General features: G+C 40.5%; 1 protein-coding gene and 1 pseudogene across 1 annotated transcript in view; both read left to right on the top strand.

Annotated features, from left to right (window-relative positions):
• Positions 1-14,975, top strand: part of LOC137977527 (BRCA1-associated protein-like) — a 31,261-nt gene extending 16,286 nt beyond the window's left edge. The window contains exons 9-17 of the mRNA XM_068824773.1: positions 57-127; positions 5,763-5,833; positions 10,076-10,114; positions 10,219-10,308; positions 11,948-12,061; positions 12,838-12,888; positions 13,401-13,496; positions 13,655-13,747; positions 13,866-14,975. Of these exons, the coding sequence (XP_068680874.1) occupies positions 57-127; positions 5,763-5,833; positions 10,076-10,114; positions 10,219-10,308; positions 11,948-12,061; positions 12,838-12,888; positions 13,401-13,496; positions 13,655-13,747; positions 13,866-13,946 (706 nt within the window). The 3' untranslated portion in view covers positions 13,947-14,975. The remainder of the gene's footprint in view (positions 1-56; positions 128-5,762; positions 5,834-10,075; positions 10,115-10,218; positions 10,309-11,947; positions 12,062-12,837; positions 12,889-13,400; positions 13,497-13,654; positions 13,748-13,865) is intronic.
• LOC137977525 (uncharacterized) lies at positions 6,892-9,623 on the top strand (annotated as a pseudogene).
• Positions 14,976-19,630: the final 4,655 nt, after the last annotated feature.

The raw sequence follows: 19,630 nt of genomic DNA, 5'->3' as shown, positions 1-19,630 counted from the left end.
TGCCTTGGATATCACTAAGAACTTTGCATAAAATTTTGGCTCTTTTGTAATTGCAGACATTTCCAAGAGACGCAACACACCTATTCGCTAGAGTTGGGAACCCAAAGAGTCTGGGATTACACTGGAGGTACAGTACGTTAGCTTTTTCTTGGAAATTTGATGGGAATAAATACCAAATAAAGGACACTCTTGCTTGTTAATTTTCGGCCCTGTTAATGGGGTATGTCGAAGTCATTGCTGATAAACATTAGCCGGGGCCGAAACTTTACTGTCTCCTCCACACCCATTGCCAGAATTCCCCGTCATAGCAGTATGCAGAAAGTTTGTCAGCGCATCTTAGGCTAACAGGTTTTCTCCCTCGGATATCCTGTAGCTCAGAGATAGAGAATCCGAACTTGTTATATGCGAGTCTATCGTTTGCAAGTTTGCCATTAAAGCCTAATGGTCAACCAAGAAACCAGCACTGATGTTTGAAAGTGAATTACACAATTACCTATCACTGAAATCTGAGAAAACTTGGGTAAGATATATGGACGATATTTGAGGAATACTGTTTTCAAAATTTGATATTTTACAAATCATTTATGTGTTCACTGGCGCTAATTTGCCTCCAGGTAATTTATCACCCTTTGATGGCCAATGTTTCATTGATTATTGAAGCCAAAAGGCCTCCTAGCCCCTTTGCCTTCGATAAGCAGAGTCCTTTGCCAAAGAAATAAAATGTTAACAATGACGTCAACAGAAAGGTCATAGGTTCGGCTCTAGCCGTATCAAAAGTAATTGCGCGGTTTTTTTTTCTGAGTACGCGCGAGTCACTTTCCTCGTAAATAAATCTCGTGGAATGGGCAGTTACGCAGTTTACCCGGGAGGTGTCTCTTCATTTATACAAGCACAGTGCCGTTTTTGCTACCCTGGATGCCAGAGGTTTTTCCTCTCTTAGAGCGACGGATTAGCGTTTCGCGGAGCGGTGAGAAAAAACTCTGGTAAGAGGAAGTTGAGAACCTCACGCGTGACATAACCTACCAATCAGCATATTTGGTTCCCACGGTACATTCGTCTTATTTACTTAGATGTCAAATTAAAAGATTCAACGTTCCATATAAAACTTCGATGTCGAATATGAAAATAAAAACTTAAATTTGAAATTTGGATGTCAAATTCCGAAGTATAATAGCTTTCGATTATGGCCACAGTGGGCAGGAGAAGTCAGGTTGACAGCAATTGATCAATTGATACGGTGGCCCACATCTGCCACGGCAAAACTTACTTTTCCACGGCAAAACTTACTTTCTCGCGGCAAAACTTACTTTTCCACGGCAAACTTACTTTCTCGCGGCAAAACTTACTTTCTCGCGGCAAAACTTACTTTTCCACGGCAAAACTTACTTTCTCACGGCAAAACTTACTTTCTCACGGCAAAACTTACTTTTCCACGGCAAAACTTACTTTCTCACGGCAAAACTTACTTTCTCACGGCAAAACTTACTTTTATACACGGCAAAACTTACTTTTATACGGGTCCGGAATCCGGAATGGGGAATCCGGAATAAGAACTTGAACCAAAGTCACTTAAAATGATCCTGCGTCGTGCAAATGTTTACTTTCATCTCGTTGAGTAATTTGTCACATGCTGACTCCTTTTGGGAGGGGATTCATGTCGTAACATCGGAAGAGAATCCAACTGTCTGGGCTTTTCTTTTTCGTGATGGTGGGGTGATAATGTTTTGACATCAAATATTACAGCAATTGTCTTCGGGCGCTCGATTTTCTTGATTACACTCGTTTGTTGATCTCTTAAGGGTTCGTTCGATTGACCCTATTACGGAATAAAAATAGGTGCAGTGATGATTTGAAATAGTATGTTTGGTGTAGTTTTTACTAGTAAGCAACCATAGGATGTTGAAGATATGTTTAAAATTTCATTTCAGTAAGTTTTTCGTTTCCATGTGAATCTCTGTAAAAGCGAAGGATTTCTGAATTCAAATCTGTGTATTCCTATTCCAGAATAAGGCCGATCGAACGCATCCTTGCATACGTACAATACTTATGGAAAAGCATTTTACCACACGGAAATGAAAAATTTTCTTATCAGATCCCTCTTTCTAAAAACATACAGGAAAATAGGTAACATCTAAAACAATTTTCAGCTTATTTCAAATCTAAACAATTTCTTCCCAAGTACTTATAGCGGTTACCATTCACACGTGCCCCTCAACGACTTCTTGTTTCATTTTTACTCGTGGATATATCCACGAGTTTTGGTGAGGTTCTTTATGCAAATGTGTCACTCCTGCGTAACCGGAAGCTCGATCTAATAAGCCAATCAGGATGGATAATCACAACACAGCTTAGATAGCTGTGACTTCCTGTTCGCGAGGTTGTGCGCCGCCATTACTGTATGTCGCTTTTGTACTGAAGTGTTTGAGCACCTTCCGCTTCATTTAGAAGCAAGAAACGGAAGAATTAAAGAAATGGCTTTCTTCGAAGGTGAAGCAAAATATTGTGAACAAGTACAGATTGGTGCAAAAAATTGTGCACCGCCTTTCAATGACCAACGCGAAGACTTTAATACATTAATTAACGATGGCCAAAAATGATGCGAGTGTCAGTAATAATTTCTACAAAGCAGTGGCAGAAAAGAGCTTCTATGAGAGACTCTATCAAGCGGAAGAGACAAAATCACTTGAAGAGTTCAGGGAAAAGAAAAACATTGCAAAACACCAAAATATATCTGAAAATATTGAAGCAGCAAGGGAATAGGAAAAGAAAAGCAATCCAGAACATATCAGAGACCTAAACAGAAAAGCATAAAACATTTAAGGAAAGCTATGCAGAGCTCAAGGCTAAAGCAAACTGAAATTTGTCAAGGTCAAGGCTCTTTTAGACATTCCATGTCAAAAGTGATTCAGTCTTTTTCGTGATAAGATAACACATGGCGCTGAATATATACGCACTTGCTGTGATCAGTTATGGTTCAGATCACCTGTATCTAAGTGTATCAAATATAATGATAAATATTCACAAGGTTTGTTGGAGGAATGCATAACTGGCGCAAAAAGTGTTAATATTACTGAATGGATCTGCTCTACTTGCTAAATCTGATGACATTACATTGTAACATTATATGACCTGGCAACAAAAATCAGACCTTACTGATTCAAAATTACCCTGTCATCTGTGCAACGAACTTTGAACACATGGTAGAGCTCTTTATAGAGGATGTGTTAAAGAGTAATCTTATGCCTGTTGGAGAAATGGTACACTTATTTCACAGGGTTGAATTCCAGCAAAGGGGATTACCTCACATACATGCAGTATTTTGGGTATCTAGTTGCATGAGAGCCCACCGTGCTGTTACACAATTATCTAACTATCAATGCTAATGCATAATGAAAACTTGAGCCTGCAAATTTTAAACAATCGCGGTAACTTTCATATCCACGAGTAACGACAGTGGCACTTTGATTCATTTTTTGGTTGGACGTCAGTCAATCAATTTAGTTTCGAAAAATGAAAACAAAATCGTTGAGGGCGTGTGACTGATAACTGCTGTAAGCTCAGATAACTCTTGGGAGATTCAGCCTGAATAGACTCATCTTTCCCTGTTGTAAAGTGTGACTATTTTACCTTAAAAAATGACGAATCATACGCATATACGAGTGCAGCCAGAGAGAATCTAGTTGAACTCACGGTCAACACATCGGAATGGAAAATGATCTGCCTTAACACAAATACACTGGGTCTGTTATCGATCTTCCAAGCGCTTCACTCTATACTGGGTGCAATACTGAAGTATAACAACTTTCTTGATAAAAAAAAGAAAAAAAAGAAAGAAAGAAATGCATTCGATCAATTTCTAAAGAGAAAATGCTGTGAAAAGTGCTGTTGGATTACGACTTCGTTCACAGTACATATATCATGGCCTCCTTCTGCCTTGTAGGCAGTTGATCATTGGTATATGCATTTAGGCTCGTGACTGCGAAGACCGATTCTGGATATGCAAGGCCTGTGGCAGTGTAAACACTGCGTAAATTATCGCGTTCGACGCGTGGAAGTCTTCTTCCTCTGTCTCTTTTCCACCCAGGTCCTCATCCTCTCTACCTCTGCCCGTTTGCAGCCCGTCTTTACAGCTACCCTCGACTTAACACGGTCGTCAGCCAGCCATTCCGAGTTGCCGACACTGATTCAACGTGGCTGCCTTCATGTCTCGTTTGCAGACGTCTTTGTAGCGAAGAAGCGGCCGTCCTGTTGATCGTTTGCCTTGAGACAGCTGTCCATAGAGTAGGTCTTTTGGAAGGCGCTCGGGGCCAATGGCCTAGCCAACGGCGTAGTCTACGCTCTGAGAGGAGGTACTGGATAGTTGGCAGTTCTGCAGTTTCAAGTACTTTCTGGTTGGTGATTTTATCCTTCCAGGTGATCTCAAGAATTTTGCGGAGGAATCTGAAGTGGAGTGTGTTCAGTCTAGCTTCTTGTCTCGTGTATGTAGGCCATGTCTCTCTCCAATACAACAGAGTGCTGAGGACGCAAACAGAGCATTCAAGTCACTATTCAGGGAGAGATTGGAGGTGATTGTTGAGTTAAGGTACTTGAAGGCGTCCAAAGAGTTGAGTGCTTGGTTGCTGATCAGGATGGTCGGCTCAGCATCGGTCCCCGGCATTGCCAGTACCTCAGTCTTTATGATGATGGTAAAGCCAAAGTCCTAGCAGGCAGTCGCGAAGCGGTCTATGATCGCTTGTTGTCCGCTCTCTGTGTGACTGACAAAGGCAGCGTCGTCGGCAAAGGGCATCTCTCTTAACAGCACTGTCTTCACTTTTGTCTTAGCGCGGAGACGAGTCAAGTTCAGTAGCTTTCCGTCGTGGCGTGTACGGTGGAGAAGACCCCCCTCACTGCAGAACTGGAAGGCGTGTTGGAGGATGAGAGAAAAGAAAATACCAAACAGGGTGGGTGCCCATACGCAGCCTTGTTTATCTCCACTGCGAATTTTGAACGGGCGAAATTAAGAGTCCTGTTGGCGAAATATTATAACTAAAAACATACATACACTCAATTAAACGAGATGCTTTATCAACTTTATTTATCGTCGACTTTAGGAGTACCTTACTAAATGAATCGTTGAGCTTATTGCTTTCCGTGGTAATTTTAGTCTTTCTACCACTTTCACTGTATTCCGGATTCCGGATTCCGTTTCCAGATTCCCTTTCTCAATTCCATGTCTTAGGCAAAAAGTAAGTTTGCCGTGGAAAAGTAAGTTTTGCCGTGGATAAGTAAGTTTTGCCGTGAGAAAGTAAGTTTTGCCGTGGAAAAGTAAGTTTTGCCGTGTATAAAAGTAAGTTTTGCCGTGAGAAAGTAAGTTTTGCCGTGGAAAAGTAAGTTTTGCCGTGGAAAAGTAAGTTTTGCCGTGAGAAAGTAAGTTTTGCCGTGGAAAAGTAAGTTTTGCCGTGGAAAAGTAAGTTTTGCCGTGGAAAAGTAAGTTTTGCCGTGAGAAAGTAAGTTTTGCCGTGGCAGATGTGGGCCACCGTAAATTGAAAACTTGTTTCAACTAATTTCTGTTGCTAAAGCAATCAGAGTATTCGTTAGAACTGACAAGTTCCCGGAACCAATCGAATTGCTAGGGTCAAAATCTGACTCTGGGAATATAAAACGGCATCCCAACAGCCTGCCACAGAGTTTTTTCCTCGCCTAAACCTCTGGCAGCCAGGATACGTTTTTGCAAGACTACTGCAATCAGAGTTAGTAAACTAAGCATCGTTCTTTATTCAAAGACAACTTTGTTCATCGTCTGATCCAGAATAAGACCGACGGCAAACTTGTGGAATACGGCTCGGGACAAGAGGTATGAAATAATCAGTGGTTAGGATCGTTTGAACCCGAAAGAAAAGGTTGCGTAACTGCAACACTTGTAGCCAATTACAGGGGCAAGCTGTTAGAGGCAGGGTTTGCACCGGGTTATCTTGGAATAAGTGCCAACGAAATCTTCATAATTGTTCCCAAACTTTCCCAGAACAATAGTTCTGAGATCGTCTCGACCTAGCGCTGAACCGGTTTGTAAATTGCCGAAAAACGCATTTGAAACACAACATTACGATCTGCATGTTCTTAAAAGTGGCATTTTCAGTAAATGAAACAACATAAACAATAACAAGCTTTGAAACGTCTGCAGATAAAATTATGGACCCAATCAAAACATTTCAGAATAAAAACTAGCGATAAAAAACGACGTTTCGATCTCTCTGAGATCACTTTCAAGTAGTAAAAGAAGCGAATAAAATCTGCATATATAAGTACAAATTAAGACGTGAGAATGTCCAAAGATAAAATATGTAAATACAAGCGCTAAAATGTAAGTGTTAAAATATTAAAATACTATATAAATAACTTGCACGGATTAAATCTACATGACTGTTGGTTAAAACGCTAAAGCGTGAGTGTTAAGATACCAAAACGCTATAAAGAACTATATAAATAACTTCGCACGGATTGAATCTGACTGTTTGTTCAAAGTTGGTTTAAGCTCCTTTATAAAAAGCATTTCGTAGATGAGGCAATCGAATTTACTTTCGCACTTTCTCAAGATCTTTAAGTCACGATATATGTCACTCGGGACTGTTCCATGTTGCTCTTTAATGTGATTCCCGATTGAAGACGATCCTTTCATGTGGAACTTTAAGATCGTGACTTTAAGATCTTGAGAAAGTGCGAAAGTAAATTCGATTGCCTCATCTACGAAATGCTTTTTATAAAGGAGCTTAAACCAACTTTGAACAAACAGTCAGATTCAATCCGTGCGAAGTTATTTATATAGTTCTTTATAGCGTTTTGGTATCTTAACACTCACGCTTTAGCGTTTTAACCAACAGTCATGTAGATTTAATCCGTGCAAGTTATTTATATAGTATTTTAATATTTTAACACTTACATTTTAGCGCTTGTATTTACATATTTTATCTTTGGACATTCTCACGTCTTAATTTGTACTTATATATGCAGATTTTATTCGCTTCTTTTACTGCTTGAAAATGATCTCAGAGAGATCGAAACGTCGTTTTTTATCGCTAGTTTTTATTCTGAAATGTGTTTCAAAAAAACTACTTATAAGAATTTTAAAGCGTGACAACCAGCTGCACCTGTTCAGAAGGCTCAAGCGGTGTAGCGAGAAACAAGTTAATTGTGAGACTGCTGTTGAATTTCTCAAACTCTGTCAGAATTTTAATTTGACACCGACCTTTGCAAGGGTTGATGAGACTAAAGCGAACAAATGGAGGCGATCTGCTAACGCTTTTGAAGGAAGCGTCGTTATCGAAGAACTTCGCCTGAAGAGGAAGCAATTAGCAGAGCTTAGGCTCGAAACTGAAGAAGTTTACAAGGAAATCAGAGCTAACTGCTCATCACTACGTTTCCTTTGCATCCTGAAAACGATCGTTACTTTACGTAATCAACAGTACCGACAATCAATGAATGGCCACACTAAGAAGATTTCAAGACTTCTTCACAAACACGATGCTGATATTGATGAACACATCAAGAACTTTTCGTCTTACGAGCTTTCCTTCTTCCAAAAACTAGCGCTAAGTCGCGGTCTTGACTTCGCTCTTCCACAGCGTGTGTCATCTAAGGAAATCGAAGCAGCTTTTGAAAAGGCCTTCTGGAAATTAGAACCGGGGTTGAGCGAAGAAAACAAAGAATTGGCGGCTGCATCATTACGTTCCATTGCTTTGAATTACATCGAGCGAAAGACCCCTGCACCACCAAGAGCAATGCTAAGAGCAATCGGCCAATTGAAAAAGAAGGATGACATTGTTATCACAAAGCCAGATAAGGGATCAGGAGTGGTTGTGATGGATAAGACAGATTATGTACGCCTACTGAGAGAGTCCTCCATAAGCAACGAAACCAAGTTTAGACCAGTATGCGCTGAAAGACCCAAAATGAGAGGAAGACCTCCCAAGTATTTCCACCCGCTATTGCAAAAAGAAAAGGAGTTAGCTGCCACTGTAGAAAGAATATTACCCAAGGCAGTTGCTGCACAGTTATCCAAAATGGTTCGAGACTAGCCCACCTCTATGGCCTGCCAAAAACCCACAAACGACAATTAGCAATGCGGCCGATACTCTCGGCAACCGGGACGTATAATTACAAGTTGGCAAAATGGCTTGATGAAAAGCTTAAACCTCTATCAGTGAATGATCATACCATCAATGATGTTTTTAGTTTTGTGGATGCTCTCCATGACATGGAAGTTGACGATCACAGCATCCTTGTTTCATATGACGTAACTTCGCTGTTTACCAATGTCCCTGTTGATGAGACGATACAAATTTTAGCTGAAAAGGCATTCAAGGACGACTGGTTCAATAAGCAGCATAGTCTCAACATTACAAAATCAGACTTGGTTGAATTGCTGAATATTGCCACCAAGAACCAGCTTTTTCAGTTTGAGGGGAGCTTGTATGAACAAATCGATGGTGTTGCTATGGGTTCGCCACTTGGACCCCTGATGGCCAACACATTTATGTGCAGTATTGAAGATCGACTTCAGGACCAAGGGAAATTACCCGAGTTCTACAAACGCTATGTGGATGACACATTAAGCATAATGCCCAACGTCGAAACAGCAAAATCATTCCTTTCTGTTCTGAACGAGATCCATCCATCGGTTAGCTTCACCATGGAACTTGGCGAACACGGTAAACTTCCCTTCCTGGGAACGGAGATTCGGAAATGCAATGGTTGCTTGGAGACAAGGGTATACAGAAAACCAACTGACACCGGATTATTGCTGCATTGCAAGAGCCACGTCGATGTTAGATACAAGAAGTCATTGCTAAAAACAATGCTGGATCGTGCCTTTAAATTGTCATCTACCTGGAAACTGTTCCACCTGGAATGTGACCGTCTCACACAAACGTTCTCCCGACTTCAGTACCCAGCCCAACTGCTGCAATCGACCATCAGTAATTTTGTCACCAAGAAAGTTTCCGACGAGGCAATTTCCACACGAGCATGTAACGTGAATGAAGCGCCTGTCAGAATAGTGTTACCTTTCAAAGATCAGAGATCGGCTAATTCAGGGCGAAGGCAACTTGGGGAACTGGGCCGAAAAATTGGAATTGATATTCACGCCGTGTATACAAGCCGTAAGATTGGACACCATATCAAACCGAAAGAAAAGAAGCCGCCTATCATAAACCAGCAACGCGTTGTTTACCATTACAAGTGTGGTTTGTGCGATGCAAACTATGTCGGGTATACGTGCCGACACCTCTATCAGCGTGTCGAGGAACACATGAAAGGATCGTCTTCAATCGGGAATCACATTAAAGAGCAACATGGAACAGTCCCGAGTGACATATATCGTGACTTTAAGATCTTGAGAAAGTGCGAAAGTAAATTCGATTGCCTCATCTACGAAATGCTTTTTATGAAGGAGCTTAAACCAACTTTGAACAAACAGTCAGATTCAATCCGTGCGAAGTTATTTATATAGTTCTTTATAGCGTTTTGGTATCTTAACACTCACGCTTTAGCGTTTTAACCAACAGTCATGTAGATTTAATCCGTGCAAGTTATTTATATAGTATTTTAATATTTTAACACTTACATTTTAGCGCTTGTATTTACATATTTTATCTTTGGACATTCTCACGTCTTAATTTGTACTTATATATGCAGATTTTATTCGCTTCTTTTACTACTTGAAAATGATCTCAGAGAGATCGAAACGTCGTTTTTTATCGCTAGTTTTTATTCTGAAGTGTGTTTCAAAAAAACTACTTATACCAATCAAAATAGGCCCGGAAAGTTCCATGTCTTATGTCTGGTTGGTGGGGGAAGGGGAAGCGCGATGAATAATGTCAATAGCCACAGTGGGACCGAGAGCGAATCTTATGGCGTTGGCCGAGATATGAGAATTTCAGTAAAGTTATTTTAACGGAAGTCTAATTCCTCAGATGTCCGCGCATTTTAATCGATGCGTGTCAGGCAGTGTAATGGGGCATTGTAATAGCTTTATGGCTCTTGTTTGTGCTTAAAACTTCAAATCCTTTGAACTGACCTTCGGAACTTGTCATCACTGCAGGTTATGGACGAAGAAAAAATGGATTCATTAACGCTGGAGGTAATTTTTGTTTGTTTCGTGGATGGTTTATTTATTAACCCCGGTTTTTCGTCTGATTCAGAAATGACATGTCTTCTGATGACTTTTCGTTTGTTCTTTACCAGTACACTTATCTCCTAACAAGCCAACTTGAAAACCAGCGGCATTATTTCCAAGAAAAAATAACGCAAATTGAAAAAGATGCTGCTGAACAGGTAAGTCCTAAAACGTTCGTACTTGGCTCTAAAAAGCCAAGACAAGTGGATGAAAGAAATAGCAATAGCTGAAACCACAACAGTCAATTGGGAAAAAAACCTATTTGCTGGCTTTTAAATGCACTAAAGAAACAAAACTTAGAAAATTTCAATTCAAATTTCTTCATCGAAGAATCGCGACTAACGATTTTCTGTACAAAATAGGATTGAAACAGTCTGCTCTTTGTATTTTCTGCGGAGAAGAAACTGAAAATCTAATTCATTTATTCCTGAGGTGTAAATAGTCAAAATCCTTTTGGGGAAAATTTTCTCGATGGTTAACACAAAGCATCTCCAATATGGAAGGAGTCGTCCCCTCAGAGGCTATACTTCTCGGTATAGTTACTGAATCAAAAAAATTACACCATCTGATACTTGTCGCCAGATATCATATTTACATCTCTTCTCGAACTGTATAAAAAGCTTGTGGTCCTGTTTTAAAAACATAGCACATTTTCAATCAATAAATATAGATTGAGTGACGCGAGGCGTGGGCGAGACCCTGCATTTTTGTTTGCGTTTGTTTGTTCTTTGTTAGAGACTAATGTTGTATAGTACAGTCATAAACTAGTATTGCTGCATTGTAAACTTGTATGTATTGTTTTCATCAGAGGTACTGTAGAGTTAAGTCTTATTGTAAGCGTGTAATTGAAAATAATAATAATAATAATAATAACGTTCGTGCGTTCTTGTTTAAGTAAGCCTTTCGATATGAAGGGGGCAGCGAGTTTTTTTCTTAAATCCTCTTTTTAGCAATAAAGTCAAGACCGACGGAATCCACGTTGGCCGAAAGGAACACCAAAAAACTCGATACGAAAACGATACGAAAACTCTGCATTCTTTTCCAAACTGAAGCTTAATTATCTCTGAAAAATGCGTGGTTACCCCCAGTTTTCTTTTTGGATACCAAGAGCACTTGCTAAGTTCTGCTTTTTCCGCATAGTTTTGGACCGCGCAAAAATATCCCTGTATTAATAAGCACAATCCATAGGAAATCCGAGTATCTCGAGATGCGCAGAACGTATGCGCAAAAACAATAGTAGGCACCGTCCTTAAAAACGAAAAAGTTGTCGAAAACTAATTTCATTCCAAACGAGGTTTTGGAAAGCGTGCATATGGAAAAATGATTGAAATTAAAACTTACAAAGGAAAACTAAGGTGAAGGCGAGGAAACTAACTAAAACATCTAAATTAAGCGGAAGTCTTTTGTTCACACGTAGTGTTACATTCAGCGAATATACGCTTGCAAGCACTTCAAAATCTCTTGACAAGATAAGGCAATCAGACACGAAATTCGTTGGATTTCAAATTTCGAATCCTAAGGGTGGCCATCCTGTGATTGCCTCGGCCTGTGTTCGCCGAAGGCGAAGTGATTAGCGGTGAATATTCACCGAGGCGAAGTCGATCGTCTAGTCTGGCAATATTCACCGACGACGAAGTCGATTGTCTAGTCTGACAATCGAAACCGGAACTCGTCGCTAGATTGTGCGAGCTGTCACCACTGTGTCAGCCCTTCCCTCTCTACCATCGCCAGAGGAATTTTTTGTTTCCGATCACTAATGTAGTTGCCCCTTTCATTGTAACCATTATTCACCAACAGGTGAGTTCCATGGAGGAGCGGTCTCAGAAAACACTGGAGGAATGTAAGAAATTAGAATTGAAACTTGCAGAAGCTGAGAAAGAGAAGAAAAATATACAGAAAAAGTACGAACAGGTATGAGGTAGCAAGTACTAGGGTCTCCACGTTGCCTGCGGGAAACTACTCCAAGTAGAGGGGCAAGGATGATCCGTATGACCTTCCCTTTGGGATGTCTTCCAGATGTTCCCCCATCCAAGAAAGAACCCTCTTCAACACATGTTAACCTGAATTGCCTTGAGACTCACTCGCCATGCTAATAGTAGAGAACAGTTTTCCGTACTGAGCATGCGCATAAGGTTTAGAGCCCGACTTTTTTCGAAGTGCGCGTTCTCATAACTGAAAACTCGAACTCGTAGTCGTTCTCCGATCTACTCCGATCTATCTCCGTACTCGTAGTCATCCTCCGATCTAAAGCATCGGCAACGAGTGCGAGTTCGAGAACAAGTACAACTTGTACTCGTTCTCGAAGTCGTGCTGTACGTTTTTAGGTAAGCGGTGTAACACGAGTTCCATTCTGCAGAAAATACTATTATGGGATGAAGTTCACATTCCAGTTTTGAATGACTTGCTGGTGTTCACACTTTTTGTAGTGGAAGTCCTTTACAGTAAACGGCGCAACGCAAACCGAATTTCCGTTTGAAAAACTCTCTGGATGCAAAGTCGTCGCAGACCCACTTGCTGGGACAAGTGGATAAAAAATCATTAAAAAAAAGACAACATCCCATAACATCCCTCCTGGGATGGCTCAAAACCTCCGTTCTCGTATTTATCAGTTAAATAAATGGTACCATACTTCTCTAAGCTTATAGGATCCTGGCTTTTCGTTAACTGATCCCTTTTATGTTATTCAGGTTGTTGGCAAAGTTGCAAAACTTGTGAGTGAGCTAAAAGACGAACAAGAGGTTGGTAACTGTTATTTTTAGCCTAAGTTGTCCCTTTTTTATCGGAGGCGCTGGATTGACACGCACATGCTCCACAGGTACCCCAAGCTGATCATTGTTGTTTAACTAATAGAGAAGGGATTCGCTAACGCAGCGGAAAACCTCACAGAAGAAATAAAACAAGTTAAGCAGTTGTTTAATATTTGCCCCTTTCAAATTGTTACATACAGGTCCTTTAAATTTTTGTGATCATCAGCTTAGGATACCTCGAGATTTTCAGGGTTCCGTTCCCCCTCTACTAACTGAATGCCTTCTCCCAGTTGGGTTTGTAAATGCCACTGTGTTTAATTTGTTACGTTCCCTACAAGACCTCTCAAGCTGCAAGCATAAACTATCATTGTGTATAAACGAAGGTTCTTCGATTTGTCGCTTGACGCCAAAAGGAGTTTGCCTTACTCTGATGGCGCCAAATATGTTTTGCACGCGTTCCTGTAAGAGTAACCATAATTTTAGGTGGCTGTTTTATTTTTCAGCTGAACAAGTGTTTACAAGAAAATCAAAAGTTATGGCAAAAACAGTTGAAACAAAGCGAAGATAAGATACAATCACTAGAGGCGACGAAAAAACAGGTTAGTTTTGCCTAAACTTGGGAATCCTGAGACAATGGAATATGCATCAAGCAAATTATTAATGATTGGACTGCAGCAACGAATGTTTAGATAAACTTCTTGGTGTTTTGGACTCAGTTTCATAGTTAGCTTTACAAAAGATTGCTATTTTGACCCAGGAAGTGGCTGATCTTCAAGAACAACTTGCAGATGTTATGCGGCACCTGGAGACCCAACAGGCGATTGCCTGTGCACCAGCGGAAACGAAACAGGTATACCGTTCCTTCAAATGCTTTTTCCCAGAACAGTTGTCTCAGCAAATGCTGGGAAAAAACGGAGGAGGCCTGTGTTCGATATTACGAAATGATCACTTTTTTTTTAACATTTCAGGAGCTACAAGACGGTCAAATAATTTTGGGGGAAGGACCTTCTACCACCCAACAAACGAGAAAAACTCGAAGGAAGAAATAAGTTATAGAAGGACAAATAATATTGAAAAGCAAGAGTGAATTAGATGAGAGTGTTGTTATGGCATGGGTGGGCTCCCCAGATGTCACAAATGAGTCTATTTTTGGACTTCCCGTTTCCGCAAAAAATAGTTTTGCCCTGAAAAAAACTTGGCAGAAGCAGTCACGTGTGACATGGCTTTTCCTGAACGTGGTTAAAGTATTTTCGCGCATAAAATGTCTCTAAAAATAAGTCCATTTGTGACTGCGGTCTTGATAAAGAAACAATGTTATCTAATTCACTCTTGTGTAAGAGAATGCTAATCAACTGGCAAAAAAAAACAATGACCCTAGTTCGCTCGAATAAGGTGATAACCTCCTGAATGAAACAATGAAGACATGTATACAAAAGAAATATTCTTCACCAACAAAATTCTTGAAAGTTACACTAAGATTTAAAAATCCATCTGGATTCCGTCTTCAGTCAGTTACTGAGATTTGCAGCCTCGTTTGAATATTGGTTCTTTACTGAGTTGCCTATGGCAAACCAGTCGAGGTCTGCGTTGATTTCGTCGTTTTTTTATTTTTTTCCGTGTCGGTAAAAGTCTTGCCTGTCACTCCCCTGGTAAGTGGTGTCTTTTTGCATAGAGCCTTCTGCGCGTTTTTTCGTAGGATCGAGAGGGTAGTGGAACTGCGTAGATTTCTCTGGTGGACACAGTAGAATCATTAACTTAGCCTGCAATGGCGTCGAAAGTCATGTAACGCGAAGGGCGTTTTAGTGGATCCTTAAACAAAATATACCCTTATGGAGCTCAATAATGAAAAGTCAGTTGGATAAACTAGGCAGGAACCTCAAAAGCGACGAGTACTGGACTTCGACAACAATCTATCGCCCGTCGAGAGGAAATCAAAGTGAGCTGTACTTACCTGAAGTACATGGTAATTTGACACGATTGAGTTTCTTGTCTTCACGCACGCAATGAAATAGGAAGAGGTTTTCGCCTCTAAGAGCAAATATGTTGTTTGTTTCAATAAATTTTTCGCTGGAAAAGGATTCTGTGGTATTTTCTGCCTTTGTGAATTATAATACCATGTTGTGTATTGAATGTTCGAGCTTAAGGTTGAAATGTGATATGGGAGAAGGTTTTTAGTATTGCTCTGTAAGCTGGAAGGGTTCACAGGCCTGTTGGAAGCGTGCTTGAGTTTCAACAAAATGAGTCCCAAAATCAGTGAAGAATTGTGACGCAGTTGAATAATAAAGTATCTGCTATTTCCAAAATGATGGAATTACCTGGTGATAAATAACGTCAGTGAACTTCGGTATTACAAAGCTGTCAGATGCTCAGAGGACACGCTTAAACTTGTGGTCAAAAGAAGTTAATCAACATGTCAGCCCAGAAGCCAGTGTTTCTTACTTCCCATTTATTTTCTTCAATCTTTCTGGGTTCAGTACTTTGCTAGTAACCACAGGTCTTCTCAGACTATTTACCCAAGACTTCTACCATGGCACTACAATGATAGACAATACCAAAACAATATCGTGCACTGTTAGAGCTGCATATTACGCAAGGACAGGTCTGTTTCGTCGTACGAACGTGTGAGGACCTGTGAGCCAAAGGGCCTCGTCTGGTATGACTTCTTAATGATCGCCCAACTTGAAAAAAAATGTCTGGAACGGTGCACGTACCACAGGCAACCCAGTGTACCCTCACGGAGGGTCTAGTTCACTAAGTTGTGAGCACGTTTTAACGAGCACCTCTTGAACTTTCGTTTAAAGGCGGTTCTATTTGAAGCTTTTGCAATCAACCTGCCATGTCAAACGTCGCGACTTAAATCTCAGAAACAGCTAGGATATTGTTGTAGTTTTTTTGTGGTTCCGTTTATCATGATATACGAAGTGCTTCAAGACGAAGGTTTGATTGAACTGTCCAGTGTAGTGGTTTTTGGTCTGTTGTCGTCACCACTCTTGCAATGAAAATATGTTGTGTATTTAATAGAGCAAGGTACCTTCTGTAAAGTGTCGAAAGTTTCCAGAACTACCACTGTTTTAAGAGTTTGAACTTGTGATAAAGAGGCATCTGCCTGAGAAGCGCAGGTGGACTGAAAATAGCCTTTCCGCGCTCAACCAATCCCTACGTATGTTAGGTCGAACGGCAAAGGCCACTACCTAGGTACTTCATGTATCCCTTATTATAGTGTATTCTATACTATCGGATAGATCCGCAGGACAAGCTTAACGAGGGCTCTGACAATGAAAACTTGTTATTTATTGGAATTATCATTGAACATACAGATGAAAACACAAATGTTCACTTCATAAGAAAATTTCACTTTTATACTATATACAAAAACACGATCTACATACATAAAACCACTAAAGACAACAATTAATTCCTTGAAGAAAAGTGACGAGCAAAAACGGCCATTATAATTTCCAAGGGAACTGACCACAAGTAATACTCAGAAAGTTTATATTTTGAGAAAACGAGGCCGAATAGCATTGACGGAGTATGTTAGCCATTGAGAAGTTGTGGAACGCATCTTTCCCCAACAACCTTAACTGACCTAGCTCCGCGAGACACTATCCTTTCTGTGTAACCCTAACCACATTGGCCCTCGACTATTAAGACCCTAACTGGACAAGCGTTTACTCATTCCAACAGCTAATTAACCCTGTTTAGGCTCAACTGTTGGTTTTTTTGCAAGTCTTTTTGAAATTTAAAACTGCTACATTTCAAGGCACCCTAAAAAGCCCATATTTGCTTTCGCGCGTATGCTCCCAAGCTAGGAAAACATATCATCCCTGTCGGCGCCGATAACCTCCATATCCTCCATGGTGCTAAAATTGAGAAAGTGTGATGGTCGGTGAACTTCGTGGTAAAACTCTTTCGGGTTGGACAGCTGCAGCTCATAACGCATGTTGGGAGAATGGCGAACACCTGTGAAAACATGCGAAACACTGTTACTCGACGAAAAAATAAAATTTAAAAAAAGCGAGGGAGCATGGAAAAGTTTTGAGCATTAACAATCGGCAAGTTACCTCTTTTAAGCGAATGTTTGGTATAAAATCTAGGACAAACACTTATCGTTACTTCGTCTACTCTTATGAGCCCCTAGGGAAATACAAGGGAAATACAAGGGAAAACGCCGGCAAGTACGCGAAAGGAAGCGCACCAACGAAAAACAGCACTTCATGTTCACCAATAAAGGCGCGTTATCTCTCATTCACTGCAATACGCACGCGCAAGAATTCCATAGATTGCAAGTAAATGCGAGTTTCTTACCCATGAAGTTGAAGTTCCAGGATCCCTGAGCGGGCACCATAAAGAAGCCAAGGAAACGATCAGACAGTAACATTTGTATTTTCTCGTAGTGCGATGGGAGGTATCCTCTCGGATTATTACCAGTGTCCTTGTTGTTCCGTCCCCAGTCATAGCCCGAGGGGGTCAGTTTGTAGGCTGTGAGTCAACACGACCCAGGGGTAAAACTGCAAAACACCAATGGGTGAAAACCTCAAATGTCTTTCTTTAAAACCACTCAAAGCATCTTTTTACCACAATTGCTTGTAATCTCACAATCTGATTGGCTAATTTGCCGTTGTCGATAACAGTTTAAACATCACTACTCGCGCCAATTTGTCACATTTATAAGCAATATGCCATTTTCGAAATATCAAATATTCAGCTTGATAGTGAGGCAGTGAGGACAAAAACAATAGAAACACGTTGGAATGAATGTGAAAAATATTTGCATATCATCCACTTTCCTTTGTCTTTGTCCTCCAAACTTCTCTTTCAAGCTGAATTTTAATATACCGAAAAAGGCCTATAGAGGACGTTTTCCGTGTTTCCATAGCCTCCTCTAAACACGAGCAGGAGTTGGGAGAATTCGAAACAGCATAACTGTCGAGAATTCTCCCAACTTCCTTGGATGTTTAGATGAGGCTACGGAAACCCGGAAAAAAGTCCTCTATTGCTCTTATAAAATATTTCTCAAAGATAATTCGACAAATGAAGGAAAATTCTTGATTGAAACAGGTTTTCATGATACACGCTCATATTTCCTACCAGCCAATGAAAGCGTACTTCTGACGGCATCTAAACAATCAAAATGCGTGTAATGTCACAGCCGTGTTTCCATACTCTCATCTAAACACAGCTATTGACCAATGACAGTGCGCGTACTATCCTAATTATGGGAAATTTTGGGAAATTTGTTCAGAGGAATATCGTTGTCGATAAGAGTACAGACAACGCTGAACCACTTTCGATTTGTTAATTTGACCATGTCGACGCAATCACTGACTTTTCAGAAATACTTTTAGACGATATTTCAAACACAAATGATTCATGAGGCTGCCAGGCCCATCTTATCCTTCCAAAATCAGATTATCAGACAGGATTTAATGTTTCTGGTTTGCATGTGAGGTCATGGTGGCCGTGTTGGTTGGCAAGAACAATAACCTGTCTCTCCTCTGGGAACTAAACCTTAACATCATGTAAATTCCGCGAAAAGAAATTGTATTGTTTTAGCCAGTATCAAAAATACCATAGTACTCTTTGTTTGTCCCTCCAAAATTTTGCGTAAGAATTGTTTCCAGTTTCTCTTAGGACAAAGAGAAACTGGAAACAATGCTTATGCAAACTTTTGGAGTCACAAACAAAGAGTATTTTGGTACTGGCTAATTGCCATCCAACATGGTCGCCGTGTCACGTGGGTGAAAACCAAGAAATAAGTATCACTGGTGCTATTACGGCGTACCCGATAACATTTTCGCAGATTGGACTCCAGAAAGCAACATGGTCGAGATAAAGAGTTAGAATAACACAAGTTTCCAAGGAAGAAAATTTCGCTTTTCTTACCTGCACGTAATAATGAGAGTTTTCTTACCGTCTCAAGACGGATTGTCCGCCATTATCTTAGCGTGTGTTGTCACGTCTTGCGGGGAAAGTTGAGCAAGCTCGTTTGGCTGGGTATGAACCCAACCCAATGGTTCCATTTCCTAAACAAACACGAAAGATATTACGGGTGTGTTCGATTGACCTTATTCCGGAAGTAACAATACGTGGAGCGATTATCTGGCGTTTTGACGCAAAAACAATAATAAAGATATGTTCAAAATAGCATTTTAGCAGGTGTTTTACAATTTTAATGTGGATCTCCGTAAAAACGATGGATTTCTAACTTCTACTCCTTGCATTCCTATTCCAGAATACGGTAAATCGAACGCACCCTTAGTAAGTAAAGCCGCGAATTAGGACTAATGGATGCGTTTTCCAAAGAAAGTACTTTCAAATTACTATGCTTGCTGATTGGCCTTAAAATTTCGCACCACATTTTCAGCTCACCCCAGCCAACAATCTCTAGAAGCGACCAAAAAACAGGTTAGTTTTGCCTAAACTTTGGAATCGTGAGACAGTGGAAAATGCATCAAGCAAATTATTAACGATTGGACTGCAGCAACGAATGTTTTGGACTCAGTTTCGAAGTTAGCTTCACAAAAGATTGCTATTTTGACACAGGAAGTGGCAGATCTTCAAGAACAACTTGCAGATGTTATGCGGCACCTGGAGACCCAACAGGCGATTGCCTGTGCACCAGAGGAAACGAAACAGGTATACAGTTCTTTCATTTGCTGTTTCCCAGAGCAGTTGCCTCAGCAAATGTTGCCAAAAAACGAAGGTTTTATCGGTGTTTTGATAGGCTGTT

The sequence above is a fragment of the Montipora foliosa genome, chromosome 11 (assembly GCF_036669935.1).
Source record: "Montipora foliosa isolate CH-2021 chromosome 11, ASM3666993v2, whole genome shotgun sequence".
Classification (NCBI taxonomy): Eukaryota; Metazoa; Cnidaria; class Anthozoa; order Scleractinia; family Acroporidae; genus Montipora; species Montipora foliosa.
This window is presented reverse-complemented; position numbering and strand designations above follow the sequence as displayed.